The sequence below is a fragment of the Polistes dominula genome, unplaced genomic scaffold, assembly GCF_049000335.1.
Source record: "Polistes dominula isolate Pdom_NZ unplaced genomic scaffold, Pdom_raw_medaka contig_80, whole genome shotgun sequence".
NCBI classification, from domain to species: domain Eukaryota; kingdom Metazoa; phylum Arthropoda; class Insecta; order Hymenoptera; family Vespidae; genus Polistes; species Polistes dominula.
The window spans coordinates 1,333,045-1,347,806 of NW_028301111.1; the positions used below are offsets into that span (position 1 = coordinate 1,333,045).

Genomic DNA, 14,762 nt, shown 5'->3' on the forward strand with positions numbered 1-14,762 from the left:
AATTTTGTAATATTTAAGTTATTTAGTTGTCAATTAAAAATAACCTAATGTATATTTTTTCTGCAGTATTAATATGAAAAAAATAATTCTTAATCGTAAGCTAAATGATGATCCTTAAGTGTACTGCTTTTATATAGAAATATACATATATATATATATATATATATATGTATATTTAAAAAAAAAAAAGAAAATGAAAAAAAAAATCACATAAATGTATTTACATGTATCGTAGTCTTGACAAAAAAAAAAAAAAAAGAAAAATCGCTAATAATAAATGCTACAAAGAAGACGACACACACATCTATCAATTTTTTTTTGTTTTTTTTTTTTTTTTTTTTTTTTAAATATATTCTCCCCGTTATTTATAATTTATTAATATATAAGTATATATTTTTTGTGTGTTACTTGATGTATAAAACAATTATCATTTTTGATAAATACTGTATAATCCTTTTATTGTTTTTCTAATCATCCATCGAAGTTCTACTTGGCCATCTTGTTTTAGCCTACAATGTTACATTATGAATGTAATTTAGTAAATTTTATAGATTTTTTATTTTAAATTAATAATATTCCCTGTAAATTTTTCCTGTAAATATATACAGGTTGATTCACCAGCTCTTATCATTTAAATAATTCCGAAAATATGATAGTTGCAGAAAAATTGACAAAAACAAAGTTTTATGAAAAATTCAGGACTACAATATGACATTAGTATTTTTTTGTTAGATTCAGTCATTTTCGAGATTTATTGGTCAACTTTGTTTTTTTAAATACAATGTTATATTTTAATACTCATTTTCGGATAGCGGCTGTCAAGACGAATTCAATGATATGCAACATTAATATTTTTGAAGATCAGCGAAGGTCAAAACCTGACAAACAAGCCGACCAAAATACAGCTCTTCCGCGTCATGGTCGCGTCACGGTTACGTCAGGGTTGCGTCATACTTTGGTTGTTCCGATAACGAACGGAACAGATATTTTCTGAATAGTTTTTATTGATCATTGTCAGGTTTTGTATTTAATGTTGCACATCATTGGATTCGTCTTGTCAGCCGCTATCCGAAAATGAGTATTTAAATATAACATTGTATTTAAAAAAACACAGTTGAACGATAAATCTCGAAAATGACTGAACCTAGCAAAAAAAAAAATACTAATGTCATATTGTAGTCCTGAATTTTTCATAAAACTTTTTTTCTTATCCACTTTTCTGGTAGTATTATACTTTCAGAGCCATTTAGGTGGCAAGAGCTGGTGAATCAGACTGTATAGAAGGAGTACCTGTTGTTTTATCTTTTGTTTGTGACATTTATGAAAATCTTCACTTTCCGACATATCCAAAGATTCTATTGATGTTGTGCTTTTTCTATTATTTAATTTTTTTCTTCGTCAAATTTCTTTTATACGGTGAAATTATTTTTTCTGAATCATCATTATCCCAATACCAACGATATACAAGCTTAACATGCAAATTATTATATATAAAAATTAAATCTTATATATATATATATATATATATATATATATATAATACAATTTAATAATAATAATAATAATAATAATAATAATAATAATAATCTTACCCATGTTATTATAAATATCCAAAATATAACAAACATTAATGGTAGAGTCATTTCAATTTTATTAATATAAATTTTATTACTATTTTTTTGTTTTTGGTTTTAATTACTTTTAATAATTTTGATTGGTATTACATCATTGACAAATTTGAAACGATCTGAAGTTAAAAGTTAGATTATTTAACAATCATTTGTTTTAAATTTCGATGATTTTACACATTTGAACAATTTCAAACGTTTGTATAACTGTATATGTACAGAACTTATTCGTAATGATTTAATTTCATTAAAATAATAACAAAATGATACATGCTACAAGCTTGTAACATTCTGTACAATTTGTAATTTTAATGACATCAGAAATTTAAATACAATTTAATTAATCCTTTGCACTCGAGGCCCTTTTTCATTTGCGCTAAATCAACAACTCGAAACAATGTCAGCCAAATTAAGGAACCATTTTACACGTACTTCTTTAAAGTCATTTATAAACAAACAAACGTATACAAATAATCAAATTTTATCAAATCATTTTTATATCATTTTTATATCAAAAAAGCAAGAAAATTTGTGAAATATTATACTCTGTAATTAGTTTGTGTTATGATATTTTATAAAACAATATCCAAGATACATCCTAGGTGTTTATCTGGACACGTATCACAATAATATGTTACTTCCGGCCTATCTGCAGGTGTATTACAATTAGAGCAAACCTTACAGACCCTTTTCAACCCTTTTAAGTATATCTTAAAAGAAATATCTTATCATTCATCGTAAACAAGCAGATTGTGTAACAAAAGACTTCAAATCAGTCACCGGGCGCTGTATCAGCGCCATTCGAGTTGCCACTTAAATCTGCCTGGCATCGTTTCAGTGCCACTCGAGTGCAAAGGTTTAAATTATACAAAATATAATTCCCTAAATGTAATTATATTAACAATTATTTAGTAACAGTCTCATCATCAACTTCCATTTTTTCAACAGCATTTTCTTTCGCATCATCTTCATATAAAAGTTTTCTATAACCTTTCTTAGTGGAATAAATGCCCAATGGAATTAATTTAAACGTAGCTAATGGTTTACCCAATAATTTCTGAAAGATAAAAATATAAACTGTAAATACAATTCAATGATAATATTGAAGTGTTAATGGAGCATAGGAAAAAAATTACCAAAATTCTTGCTTGTTCTGGTGTCAATGGTTCTCCTTGTTTACACACTGTAAATTGTTTGATCAATGTAACAACTCCTTTTTCCAATGCTGTTGGCATACCTAATTGTCTTAAGTGTGGTTCTATACTGTGTGGAAATTCACTTAATGGTCCTTCTGGTAATACTATAGTTTCACTTGGTACAAAACCAGAACGTGCATAATCAACTTCTTCGTATTGTCTAATTGCTTTCAATGCCTGTCCAATGAAAATTTACAGAACATTAATCAAATGCAATACTAAAACTGTATATTTATTTTGTTGTTGTTGTTTATAATGTTATAATAATTAATTACCTCTTTGGTTTTACGGTTAGTAAACAATAATCCACATTGGCCTACCAATGCGTTTGATAAAACATGTACACCTTCGAGTATTTCTTTTTCTTTGGTTTTACCCAATGCTATTGCCATAACCTTGTTCTTTGCAAAGAAAAATCTACTGTCATTCCATTCACTTCTTAAATCCTTTAATTTATTGTTGCGCATATTTTGTACGGATAATAGTAATATGTGTTTGTATTTTGTACACCAATTTCTGACATTTTCTACCAATTGTTCTTTCAATAATTTACCTTTTTTACTGGTCTTTGTCAATGATACTGTTAATTAAAAAACAATTAGTCTTATTACTGTTCATTCTTTTTAATTTTTAGAAATTGTATACTTGTATACAAATAATGAAAAAGTAAAACTAAATAAATAACCAACAAATAATGAAATCATGAAGAAAAATAATCAAACAATTTATTCGACTTACTTGTTTTATCTCTTTTAGATTTCGGCATTTTGTTTGAAACTTTTTACAATGAAACTTTCTAACATGTGATTAAGTAATTTTTTTGAAACAAAATTCAAGAGGGATTTGTATACTACCACGTGTTTAACTTTCTCCGTGATACTAGCATTCCGCCATAGAGTTGTAACTACGAGAACGTGAATCTAGCATTTGGGTCATTTACACTCACAAATATTAGGTTATATAAAAGATGGTGCTGTTTATAAGATTAATATCAAAATGTAAATATATAAAAACGAATTCGTGTTATTTTTAATGTTCAATCATTTTTTTTTTTATTTATATAAATAAATTATTCAAGTTTTGATTTGTTTCAAACTTCAGTTCTAAAAATGTCTGATAATTTGTAAAAATTAAACTTTTTATCAAATTTACAATATTATGAAGTATAAAAAGTGTATTATGATTATTTTTCTTAATTAATTATTTAATTAAAAATTAATATAAAATTATATTATTAAACAAAATATTAAGATTTATCATACACTTTGCAGAAGCTCTATGATTGGTCGATACAAAGACGTTTTAAAATCTGATTGGTTATCCGTCAAAATGAAGCGTCAAAGTATTTCAAACGATCGAGTATAAAAATAAAACACGAATAAATAATATCACGTTTATAAATAATTAAGAGAAAAAGAAAAAAAAACAGTATAAAATAATTAATAACATTTTCTATCGATAAATAATAGAAATAATATTTACGAAAATTAATGAAACGAACAAATTGATTTATAGCGCGAAAACGTTTCGAAAAACCGGAAAGGGTAAAATCTCGGTTAGTTCAAGATGGCGGTTTCCGCTGTTCACGGCAGTGCACTCTGTGAGATCGTAGTGAACGGTAGCCGTTGAATACGCCGAAGCCTTGAATTTCTGGGCCGCTAAGAGCACTCAAAAAGGTGAGTTTTAATTTCAATTAATTAATATTATAACAAAACGATGCGTTATTGAACGAAACAATGTGTTAATATTAATCGTATTAAGATAATTATTAAATGAATCGAGATAAAAATGAAGACAATTTTATCTCTCTATCTGTCTCTCTCTCTCTCTCTCTCACTCTCGAGTTGGTGCGCTCGTGAGGGAGACACGGCAACGATGGCCGTGTGAACCCCGTAGCCTTTTGGGTTAAGAAACGAGTCAAATTATAACCACCACGATCCCGGTTTCCTTTATTATATTTTCTACAAATTATATTTATATTTCGACATTTTTCATATAATATTTTGAATATTATATTAGAATATATTATTTAAATATAAATTAAATCGTGTCGGGGCACGTATGTCATTTAAATATCTTCGAAAAACGTTTCGAATTTTCATTGGTTCTCTATCTCTGTCATAACGTTGTCGTATAAGTATCATCATATTATTAACAAAATTATTTCAAATAATTTCGTATAAACCGGCAAACGCCCATCCAACGATTCGAGCAGTTTCTTCATATTCGTATGTGTGTTTTTGGAATACTTTATAGTGTGTGTTAGCAGTAGTAGTAGTAGTAGTAGTAGTCAAGTCCACCTATTGTGTGTCGCAGGTTACGTCGATGACGCACACACCACTCTCAGCATTAGATAGAAAGAGATAGATAGATCGATGAATATAGGATAAAAAGAGATAGAAAAAAAGGGAAGGAAGGAAGGAAGAAAGAATGAACGAACGAACGAACGAATGAGAAGATTTTTTTATATATGTCATGTGCGTATGCGTGGTGTATGTATGTGTGTTCCGTCAGACCGGGCGCCATATTGTCCGGCCGACCATCATTGATGGAATTCTTTCGACTCGTCTGCATGAATAGAGAAAGATAGAAACTCCTATCTTTCTTTCTTTCTCTTTCTGTTTCTTTCTTTTTTCTTCTCTCTCTCTCTCTTTTCTTTAGTTCTTTGAATGTAATACTCTCTTCCCCCACTCTCTTTGATTCTTGAGATCTTCCTTCCTTCTCGTTTCCTTGGTAAAAGAGAGCTTCTTCTTCTTCTTCGATTCTTTTTCGAATACTTTTCGTTCTTTATATGGCCGGGAGAAATCGAAATAGGCGTAGTCTACTAAAAGCATGGTGAAGCATGGGGGAACACGGAACCCCTACGCATTTCTTTTTATTAAAGGATATATATATATATATATATGAGAATGATTATTTTCTATTAATTATTATTAACTATTATTATTACTATTATTATTATCATCTTATTATTATTAGGAATTTATCATTATTAATTTATAATTAATTATTTCTTTTTATTTATTATTTTTTTGTCAACTCAAGTGTTTCTATGTGTTCATTTTAGGTTAGGAATTATTTTCTTTTTGTTTGTTCTTCAACGTTTATTAATTTTCTTTTTATTATTTGTATGTAGGTTTAAGGTTATAAAAAGGAGTTTATAAATGTTTAAATAATATCACTATTTCTACTCTTGTAATTATTTCTATGTTCATTTTAGGTTAGAAATGTCTTTTTGTTCTTCAAAGTTTATATAAATTTGTTTTTATTATTTGTATGTAGGTTTAAGGTTATAAAAAGGAGTTTATAAATGTTTAAATAATATCACTATGTTTTTTCTTTTAATTATTTCTATGTTCATTTTAGGTTAGGAATTATTTGATTTTTTGATTCTCTAACATTTATAAATTTTATTTTTAATTTTTTTTACATAGGTTTAAAGTTATCAAGGATTTCTATGTTCATTTTAGGTTAGGAATTATTTTTTTTGATTCTTTAACTTTTTATAAATTTTGTTTTTATTATTTCTAGTTAAATTTTATAAAAGAATTTGTAATGTTTGAATAATATTACATTCTTATTCTTTCAATTATTTCTATGTCTATTATAGGTTAGGATTTATTTTCTTTTTAATAAATATTAATATATATATACAATATTTCTTTTTTTCTATTAATATATTTATTTGTTTTAACTTTCCTTTTTTCTTTCAATTATTTCTCTGACCATTTTAGGTTAGGGAATTGTTTTTTTTATTAGTTCTTCAACGTTTATTATAAATTTTGTTTCTATTATTTTTACGTAGATTTAAGGAATTTGTAAACGTTCAAATAATATGATATACATTTTTTTTTTTATTAATGTATTCTCTTGTTTTAATTTCCTTTTTTGGGGGAGGGGGGTTAAGGGATTTTTTTTTTCCTTCATATAAGAATGTCCTTGACATTTGAGATCCTTGCGATAATATCATATTGACGATCATACACCTGGTAGACACGCACTATTTGATATTCTAGGTCAACGATCGTATGAAATTGATCAATCGATCCGATCCGATATTTCTTCTATACCTGTGTTATATATATATATATATATATATACAAATGAAGATGATATACATGTAAATATTTCATCTCACGTCAGTATTTGGTTTATTTTCATTTAGGTTATACATTTCCATTCAAATCATATTCTTTTTATTGTTAGAAATATCAGAACCTTATTCAATTTGTTCTTATATCATTTCCATAAAATTTTATTATCCAATTTTATTTTTCGATCGAAAATGTAGTATTTTTATTTTATACACTAGACTTTCAGTAAAAAAATAACTAGAATTATAAATTCTCCATTATTACGCAACGGAAATAATTCACTAGCAGATAAAATAAAAACTTTTATTTTCTTTTGTGTGTTTTTTTTTTAATAAATATTTTCTTTATTATTATATTTGGTTTTTTTTTTATTTACCATTATTCCATTTCTATAACTTCAATATTTTACATAATTCAAAGCTTTTCTTTGTTATATATATATATATAATACTTTGTAACTACGCCGTTTTACACGTTTATCGATTGGCTAGTACTACGAAGAACACATTTCCAAGTTATTTTTTTTCATTATAACCTCGAAATACGAATTCTTTCATCTTCATTTATTTTACAACAAAGTTTACTCTAATAATAATATTAATTTGTAAAACAATTATCAACAGAGTAAGATACAATTATTTTATAAATATTTCTTAATCATCAACGAATGGTAAAAACTAATCAATCTAGTTACATTAGAAATGCATTAGTGGTGCACCCAAGCGGTACCAAATCGAAATTTTCATTTCACCCGTTTCTGTCGGTAATTACGACCATTGATTGTCTCACAAATAAAAAGAAAAAAGAAAAAGAATATATTTAATAATTAATTAATAATACAAACAATAGCAATATTTCATCAATATTTTCAATAACAATATTCATTTTTATATAAAAAAAAAATAATAATTACCGACAAAATTTAATATGATCTAATAAAAGTAACTATAATATATCTAACAAAAAAATCACCATATTTTTTATATCCCATTAGCCAATTGGTTATTATCGACCAATCACGGATTGCGGTAAAATTCTTTTCGTCAAGGCCGCACCAATCCCCTCGCTCCACCCTTTTTTTTTTTTTTTTTTTTTTACCGACTAACTCGTTCCTGTTAAATTTCTATAGACCTGTACATTCATTTTACTTTAGAAAAACCATAATTTTCTTCTTCTTTCTTCCTCCTTTCCCCTAATATTATCGTCCCATTTAGTATATCGCATTCTTTCGTTGGAACAAAGTTATTTAACTAACAGTTTCTCTCTCTCACGGTGACCTCAATGCCATGAATCATTATCATTATCATCATCGTTAGTTTCCTCCCCTTCCTCTTCCTCCTTCTCTTCCCCCTTCCTAGTTTTTTTTTCCTAATTCACATCCTGGCCAATAGTCTTCTGTTCTTCCTGGACCGTTCATAACCCTAATATCGGTTAAAACGTTTATGCGTGTTTTCTTTTTTTACCACGTTGACTGCAGCGCCAATTTCACGTAATTTACCCGTGGCGTTTATATGAATTTCTTTTTTTTATTATGGATGCATACTTTATTGAAATTTTTTATTATGGGATGCATACATTTTGTTGAAATTATTTTTTTTTTTATAAATAAATTTTATGAATAATAAAGATGGCGGTCCAATTAAATTTCTCATTTGTAATTTTTAACAATTAACGATGTGTTTGTGTGTGTATGTTTGTATTTGTTTTACAAGTAATGGTAAAATTGGATAGTTGTTAAGAATGTTTGTCGTAGAATTGAGTGGTGGGGGGCGTGTGTGTCGTACAATTGGATGATGGCGGGGGGCGTGTCGTACAATTGGATGGTAGTGGGGGTAGATGATAAAATATGGCGTTCATAGGAATGCAAAGTATAATGAAAGCTTTGATTTAATTTTTTGTTATTGTTGTTAACTCGAGAGAAAAATAACAGTTTGTTCATTTAATTAATAAAATTATAGATCTGTGGGAAGAGTTTAGAATTTGGATTTGTTTAAAAGAATTTATTGCAATTATTGCAATTTTGTCGTTAAAAGTAGTAATACTATATGTGAATGAAAGAGATAAATATTATATATTGTTTTCCTCTCCGACGAACGGAATAATTGCAACAACACGCATACTACGAGCTGATGACGATGACGATGACGAAATGCAATTCATATAAATGTTTGTGTGTGTTGTTCAGATTCGTTAGACAAATTTAAAATCCCGGATGGGAAACTTTGTTCGAATTTTCTCGTTAAAATCTCACGAAAAATATTTTTGTTTGGGGATTTTGTTTTTTTCGTAGAACATAGAAAAAAATAATTGCAAAATGTAGAAAATTATACAAAAATATTTATTTATTTATTTATTAAGTGTGTTTATTATTTGTGTACTGTATATGTGTGTATGTTTGTATTTGTTTTACAAGTAGAGTGGTAAAATTGCGTGGTGGTGGTGGTGGTGGTGGTGGTGGTGGTGGTGGTGGTGGCAGTGGTGGGGGAAGTGTGTCATACAATTGGATGATGGATCCGTTAAATTTATTTTCAATGATTTATTTATTAATTTATTTATTTATAAAGATAAATTGTTTATATAAAATGTTGATGATGATAATAAGAAATGCGTGTGTGTGTGTGTGTGAGTGTAATATTAGTGTGAAAATATTAAAGTGTTATTTTTTCTCGTTAAAAATATGGTTAGAACTGTATCTAAAATTAACCAATCAAAATTTCAAACGTAAATATGACATTTAAAATTCCTCCCCTAGCGGTGAATAGGAGAACTATATTTTTCTCTTTTTTTTTTAAATGAGCGCCATCATTCAATGAGATGTTTATTTTCGATATTCGATATGCGCATGCGCGTGCACGTATTTATAGCCATTTTGAAATATGTAGTCCTTTTGAATAAAAAAAAAAAAAAAAAAAAAAAAAACAAACAAACAAAAATGTGTGAAGTTTGCGAGAAAATGAATGATTTAAAAAAAAAAACATTTTCTACTTTAAATAACAATTTAAATCTGATTAATTATTTATCAATAAATAATTAAATTTATTTCGTATTTTTAATTTATCACTTGATTTGAATTATGTTTTGTGTTTAAAATGGTTTTATGGGATTAAAAAAAAAAGAATGATTTAAAAAATATGGATAATTTAAAAAAAATTAATAATTAATTAATATTTGATTATTTTAATAATAATAATAATTTATTATATTATTAATAATATAATAATATTAAAATATTTAACAATCAAATTTAATAAATAATTTAATTAAATAAATAAAAACGGGATTTTTATGGTGTTTCATAATTTTTATTAAATATGTTTTCATTTAATTTAATTATTTATTTATTTTTTTTTTTGTATTTTTGAATGAAAATTAAGTACAAATTTCAGATAATTTTAAATTAAATTTTTAGGTAATAATTATTATACAGTTTAACTGTATAATTATATAGTAATAATAGTAGGTTAATAAAATATTGAACAAATGATCAGGAGAATAAATAAATGTCTTGTATTAATGATCTGAAAATTTGCAATTTCTAGTCCAACGTAAATTCAATTTGTTAACAAACACAAATAACAAACATATTGAAAATTCGATAAACATGTATATCAAAGTATTAATTAATGTACCAACTTAAACGTACCTGTGTAAACCAATAATTTTCTCTAATTTTTCTCTATACGAATAAACATAATTGTTGTATCGAAACCTATTATTATTATTATTATTATTATTATTTGTCTTTACAAATTCTAGTTGAATAATTATTATGATAACGTAATTATTAATGGTTCATAGAACACGTCGTGACGTTGTTGAAAACGTTAAATGACATTTTTGAAAATATAAAAAAAGAATTTGTTTTATGAATTCCCCATAGCATTGAAAAATAAAAAGAAAAAAAATTAAAAAAAAAAAATTATGAAGGAAAATTACTATATTAGGATATTTTTTTATAAAATTCATAGCAAACGAAATTTGGACAAAAAAAAATTTCAATAAAATATTACTTTATTGTTTAATAAAAATTTATATTAATAAAATAAAAAATTGTTTTATTAATTATATTATTAAAAAAAAATTCTTTTAAAATATTTTAAAATTATATTATTAAAATAATAAAAAAAATGCGTACAATATTAATTGATAGTTTTACCATTGATTTTTATATTATTATTATTATTATAATTAATTATTTAGTATATTATCATTATTGTTTATATACATACGTATATATTAAACGGCTTGTTATTTATGTATTTTTTTTTTTTTTATGTAATCGTTTCGTCGTAAATTTATCATTTTTACTACGAAACCGACATAGTTTCCTTCATTGAGTAATAATCACATTACTGATAAAGGCGCCAGTATGATAAGAAAAGTTACGTAATTTTGTAGTATTAACGTTCGAAAGTAGTATTAGTATTTTGCATACATTAAAAAACTACAATTATAATCAAATTAGCGTTAATTAATCTTGAATTTATATAATTATTTAATACATACTTCATTTTGTTTACAACTTATTGACAACGATATTTTTTACGATTTTTATGATCTTATTAAAAAAAAAGAGTATTCTTCTTAAGATTCGTTTGTTTTTTATTTTTTTAAATTTATTTTTTAATAATAATTATTTATTTAACAATATCTTTAGCTTCCCAAAGAACTATAGAACCTAAAGATTTGAAAATTAATATTTAATTTGTTTAAAAAACAATTTTTCAAGACCTTTCTTTACTTGACCTTATCAACATGCCATTAAAAAAGATTGCACTGAAGATTGTGTAGGATATAAAAATTTGATTTGAACCTGAAATCAAAATTCCCACCTAGTGTTCTAGTGGGTGGAGGTTTTTTTTTTTTTTTTTTTAATCATTGTATGAAGTATAATAAAAAATAAGTGTGTGTAAGATTGGAGTTTTACGAGAGGAACATTGATGTTACATGAATGTATGTTTCGTAGTAGTTGTTTTGAATCGTGCAGTGTGTCATCCGGCTTGGAATAGCGACTGATGTCAAGCTTCGGAATGCATGCATAGCATGATCATCGTTTCTAACGCACACACACACACACACACACACACACACACACACAACACAAATACATATATATGTCGATCAAACCTACCAACTCACATGTCTTCTCACCAACCTCGGACTTCTTACTCCTCTCCTATTCCAATCGCACGTGTTGTTTGTTCGTGGCACGCGGTTCGCACGTTTTGAATACATGAAAGTCCGCGAATTTACATTTATGTTTATGAGTTTATGGTTAAGTATAGTTTAAAATCAAACAGATTTAACAGGATTTATAAAAAGACAAAATTTATTTTGCGAATTATTTTTAAATTTTATAGGTTAATTTTGTATTTGATTGTTTGATATTTTTTCATATTTTTGTGTAAGAGCTTTAGTTAGGTGATTTGATTTGGTTCTTTTATTGGGTTATTTTATGTTTAATGTTTGATTATAGGGGTTTCTTCTGAGGGGGGGGGGCGTATAAAATGTGTATGGATCAAAATTTTTCAATTCTCAGTAATAGGCTCAGAAATTTTTTGAATATCAGTTGTGATAGGCTCAAGACTTTTCAAATCTCAGTGGTGATAGTCTCCAAAATGTTTCTTATCTCAATGGTGATAGTCTCAAAAATGTTTCTTATCTCAATGGTGATAGGCTCAGAAATTTTTCTAACCTCAATGGTGATAGGCTCAGAAATTTTTCTAACCTCAATGGTGATAGGCTCAAGACTTTTCAAACTTCAATTGAGATAGGCTCAATATTTTTCAAACTTCCGTTGAGATAGGCTCAAAACGTTTCGAATCTCAGTTGAGATAGGCTCAAGACTTTTCAAGTTTCAGTAAAAGGCTCAAGACTTTTCAAGTTTCAGTAAAAGGCTCAAGACTTTTCAAACTTCAGTTGAGATAGGCTCAATATTTTTCAAACTTCAGTTGAGATAGGCTCAAGATTTTTCAAACTTTAGTTGAGATAGGCTCAAGACTTTTCAAGTTTCAGTAAAAGGCTCAAGACTTTTCAAACTTCAGTTGAGATAGGCTCAAGACCTTTTGAATCTCAGTTGAGATAGGGTCAAAATTTTTCAAACTTCAGTTGAGATAGGCTCAAGATTTTTCAAACTTCAGTTGAGATAGGCTCAGAAATTTTTGTAACCTCAGTGGTGATAGGCTCAAGACTTTTCAATCATTATTGATCGTAAACTCGAAATTTTTCAACCAATCGTCCGTTTCTATTAGATTCAAAACTTTTCAACCAATCGTCATTTATAAGGCTCAAAACTTTACAGCCATCAGTAGTAGGCTCAAATCTTTTCAATCCTTATTAGTGAGATAACCTTAAAACTTTTCAACCAGTCGTCATTTATTAGGCTCAAAACTTTTCAGCTATCAGTAGAAGGCTCAAAACTTTTCAATTCTTATTAGTGAGATAACCTCAAAATTTTTCAATCAGTCGTCGTTTTTATTAGGCTCAAAACTTTTCAGCCATGATTAGCAGCAGGCTCAAGACTTTTCAACCAATCGTCTGGTTTTATTAGGCTCAAAATTTTTCAACCCTCGCTGATATCATAAATTTTCACCAATTAGGTTTAATTTAAAAAAAAAAAAAATAAAAAAAAGAAAAATTAGACTAAATCACTGTATACAGAATGAAGTTAACATTTTTATCGCGTAAAATTCAAACGTCGTTTAATAATGCTCAAGTAAAATCGTAGTTTCTTCGTAGTCATTGTCGTCGTCATCATAATCATTATTTTGTTGTCGTAGTGAATGAAACCATCGCGGTCGTTTGCTTGGCGACCGCACTGAATGACGATGATAGTAATACTAATACTAATACTACTACTAGTAGTAGTTGTGTGTAGGTGACAATGTGTGTGAGTGTGAGATAGAGAGAGAGAGAGAGAGAGAGAACATATATGAGTAGTAGAACAACAAATAGTATAGTCTCTTCAAAAGAGTGAGAGTGAATGAGATAGAAACAACCATAACTACATTAGGTAACACTAGAATAGTACGTTTTATCTGTACAATAGTAAAATGACAACCTTGAACGTTTCGCTACGAGAGTTACGCATATTACCATTCATTTATACGTGTTTCATATACGTGTATATATGTGTCTCTACGTGTACATGTAAATGTAAGTATGCGTGTTGCATAGGCAAGTGCGTCATTTATGATTGGCTGGATAATTATTGTCACTCGTTATGAATTTTCTCTCTTTCTATCGTTGATCGATCATTCACCATTTTTGCACGTTAACGTTTGTTAATTAATTATTTAATTATTTAATATTCGATTAATTGGTAGTACCAATTATTAGGTTGAGCACAAAGTGTCTGTGTATTTTTTCTTAATTTTATTGTATATAAATTTTTAATTATTATTATTTTTATCTTTAATCGTACGTTTTATTGTGATGAGCGCTTATAAGCGCCCTAAGTGATGAGCGCTTATAAGCGCCTAATGCGGTGAAATATTCGTCTAAAACAAACTAACAAATAAAATAAAGTAAAAGAACACTTTCTTTCCCACCTTAATTTGTATAAATACGAGTGTTAATTGGGGGTGGTTTTGATTACATTTTTTTCTTCTTTTTTATTTCTTTTTTGGGGGGGGTATATCAAAAAGAATAGAAGCTAGCGATTTGAACCCTGACCGTTTTTTTTTTTTTGTGTTCTTTACACTAGGGAGAACCTTCGTTTAAGCGACAAAAGCCCTTGTGCTGTAAAGAGAAGGAAAAGGGGATGGGATGGGGTAGGGTTAGGGGTGAAAGGGGAATGAGGAAGAGGACCATACACGTTCGCAGAATCCACCTGTAGCTCAGAT

The 14,762-nt window shown here is 27.4% G+C and overlaps 2 protein-coding genes across 3 annotated transcripts in view; one reads left to right on the forward strand and one right to left on the reverse strand.

The window, feature by feature from the left end:
• Window positions 1–1,195: 1,195 nt before the first annotated feature.
• On the reverse strand, window positions 1,196–3,736 carry RpLP0-like (ribosomal protein LP0-like). The gene is made up of 4 exons (XM_015331122.2): window positions 3,563–3,736; window positions 3,100–3,404; window positions 2,765–3,001; window positions 1,196–2,685 (listed from the first exon to the last, which is right to left on the reverse strand). The coding sequence occupies exons 1-4, from the start codon at window positions 3,588–3,590 to the stop codon at window positions 2,533–2,535; spliced, it is 723 nt and encodes a 240-aa protein (XP_015186608.1). The 5' UTR covers window positions 3,591–3,736; the 3' UTR covers window positions 1,196–2,532.
• Window positions 3,737–4,367: 631 nt separating this feature from the next.
• Window positions 4,368–14,762, forward strand: part of 14-3-3zeta (tyrosine 3-monooxygenase/tryptophan 5-monooxygenase activation protein zeta) — a 60,664-nt gene continuing 50,269 nt past the window's right edge. Inside the window, exon 1 of one of the 2 annotated variants that reach the window (XM_015331063.2) lies at window positions 4,368–4,500. The gene's annotated coding sequence lies outside the window, so the exon portion shown is untranslated. The remainder of the gene's footprint in view (window positions 4,501–14,762) is intronic. The other variant, XM_015331061.2, reaches the window with a different exon arrangement.

What these genes read in the sequence shown, in the direction of transcription:
- RpLP0-like (XM_015331122.2), bottom strand. Translation starts at nt 3,590, where the DNA reads ATGCCGAAATCTAAAAGAGATAAAACAA. An exon ending in CTAACCGTAAAACCAAAGAG is followed by an intron (nt 3,002 to 3,099) that starts GTAATTAATTAT and finishes TTCATTGGACAG; the next exon opens with GCATTGAAAGCAATTAGACA. An exon ending in CAGAACAAGCAAGAATTTTG is followed by an intron (nt 2,686 to 2,764) that starts GTAATTTTTTTC and finishes TTTATCTTTCAG; the next exon opens with AAATTATTGGGTAAACCATT.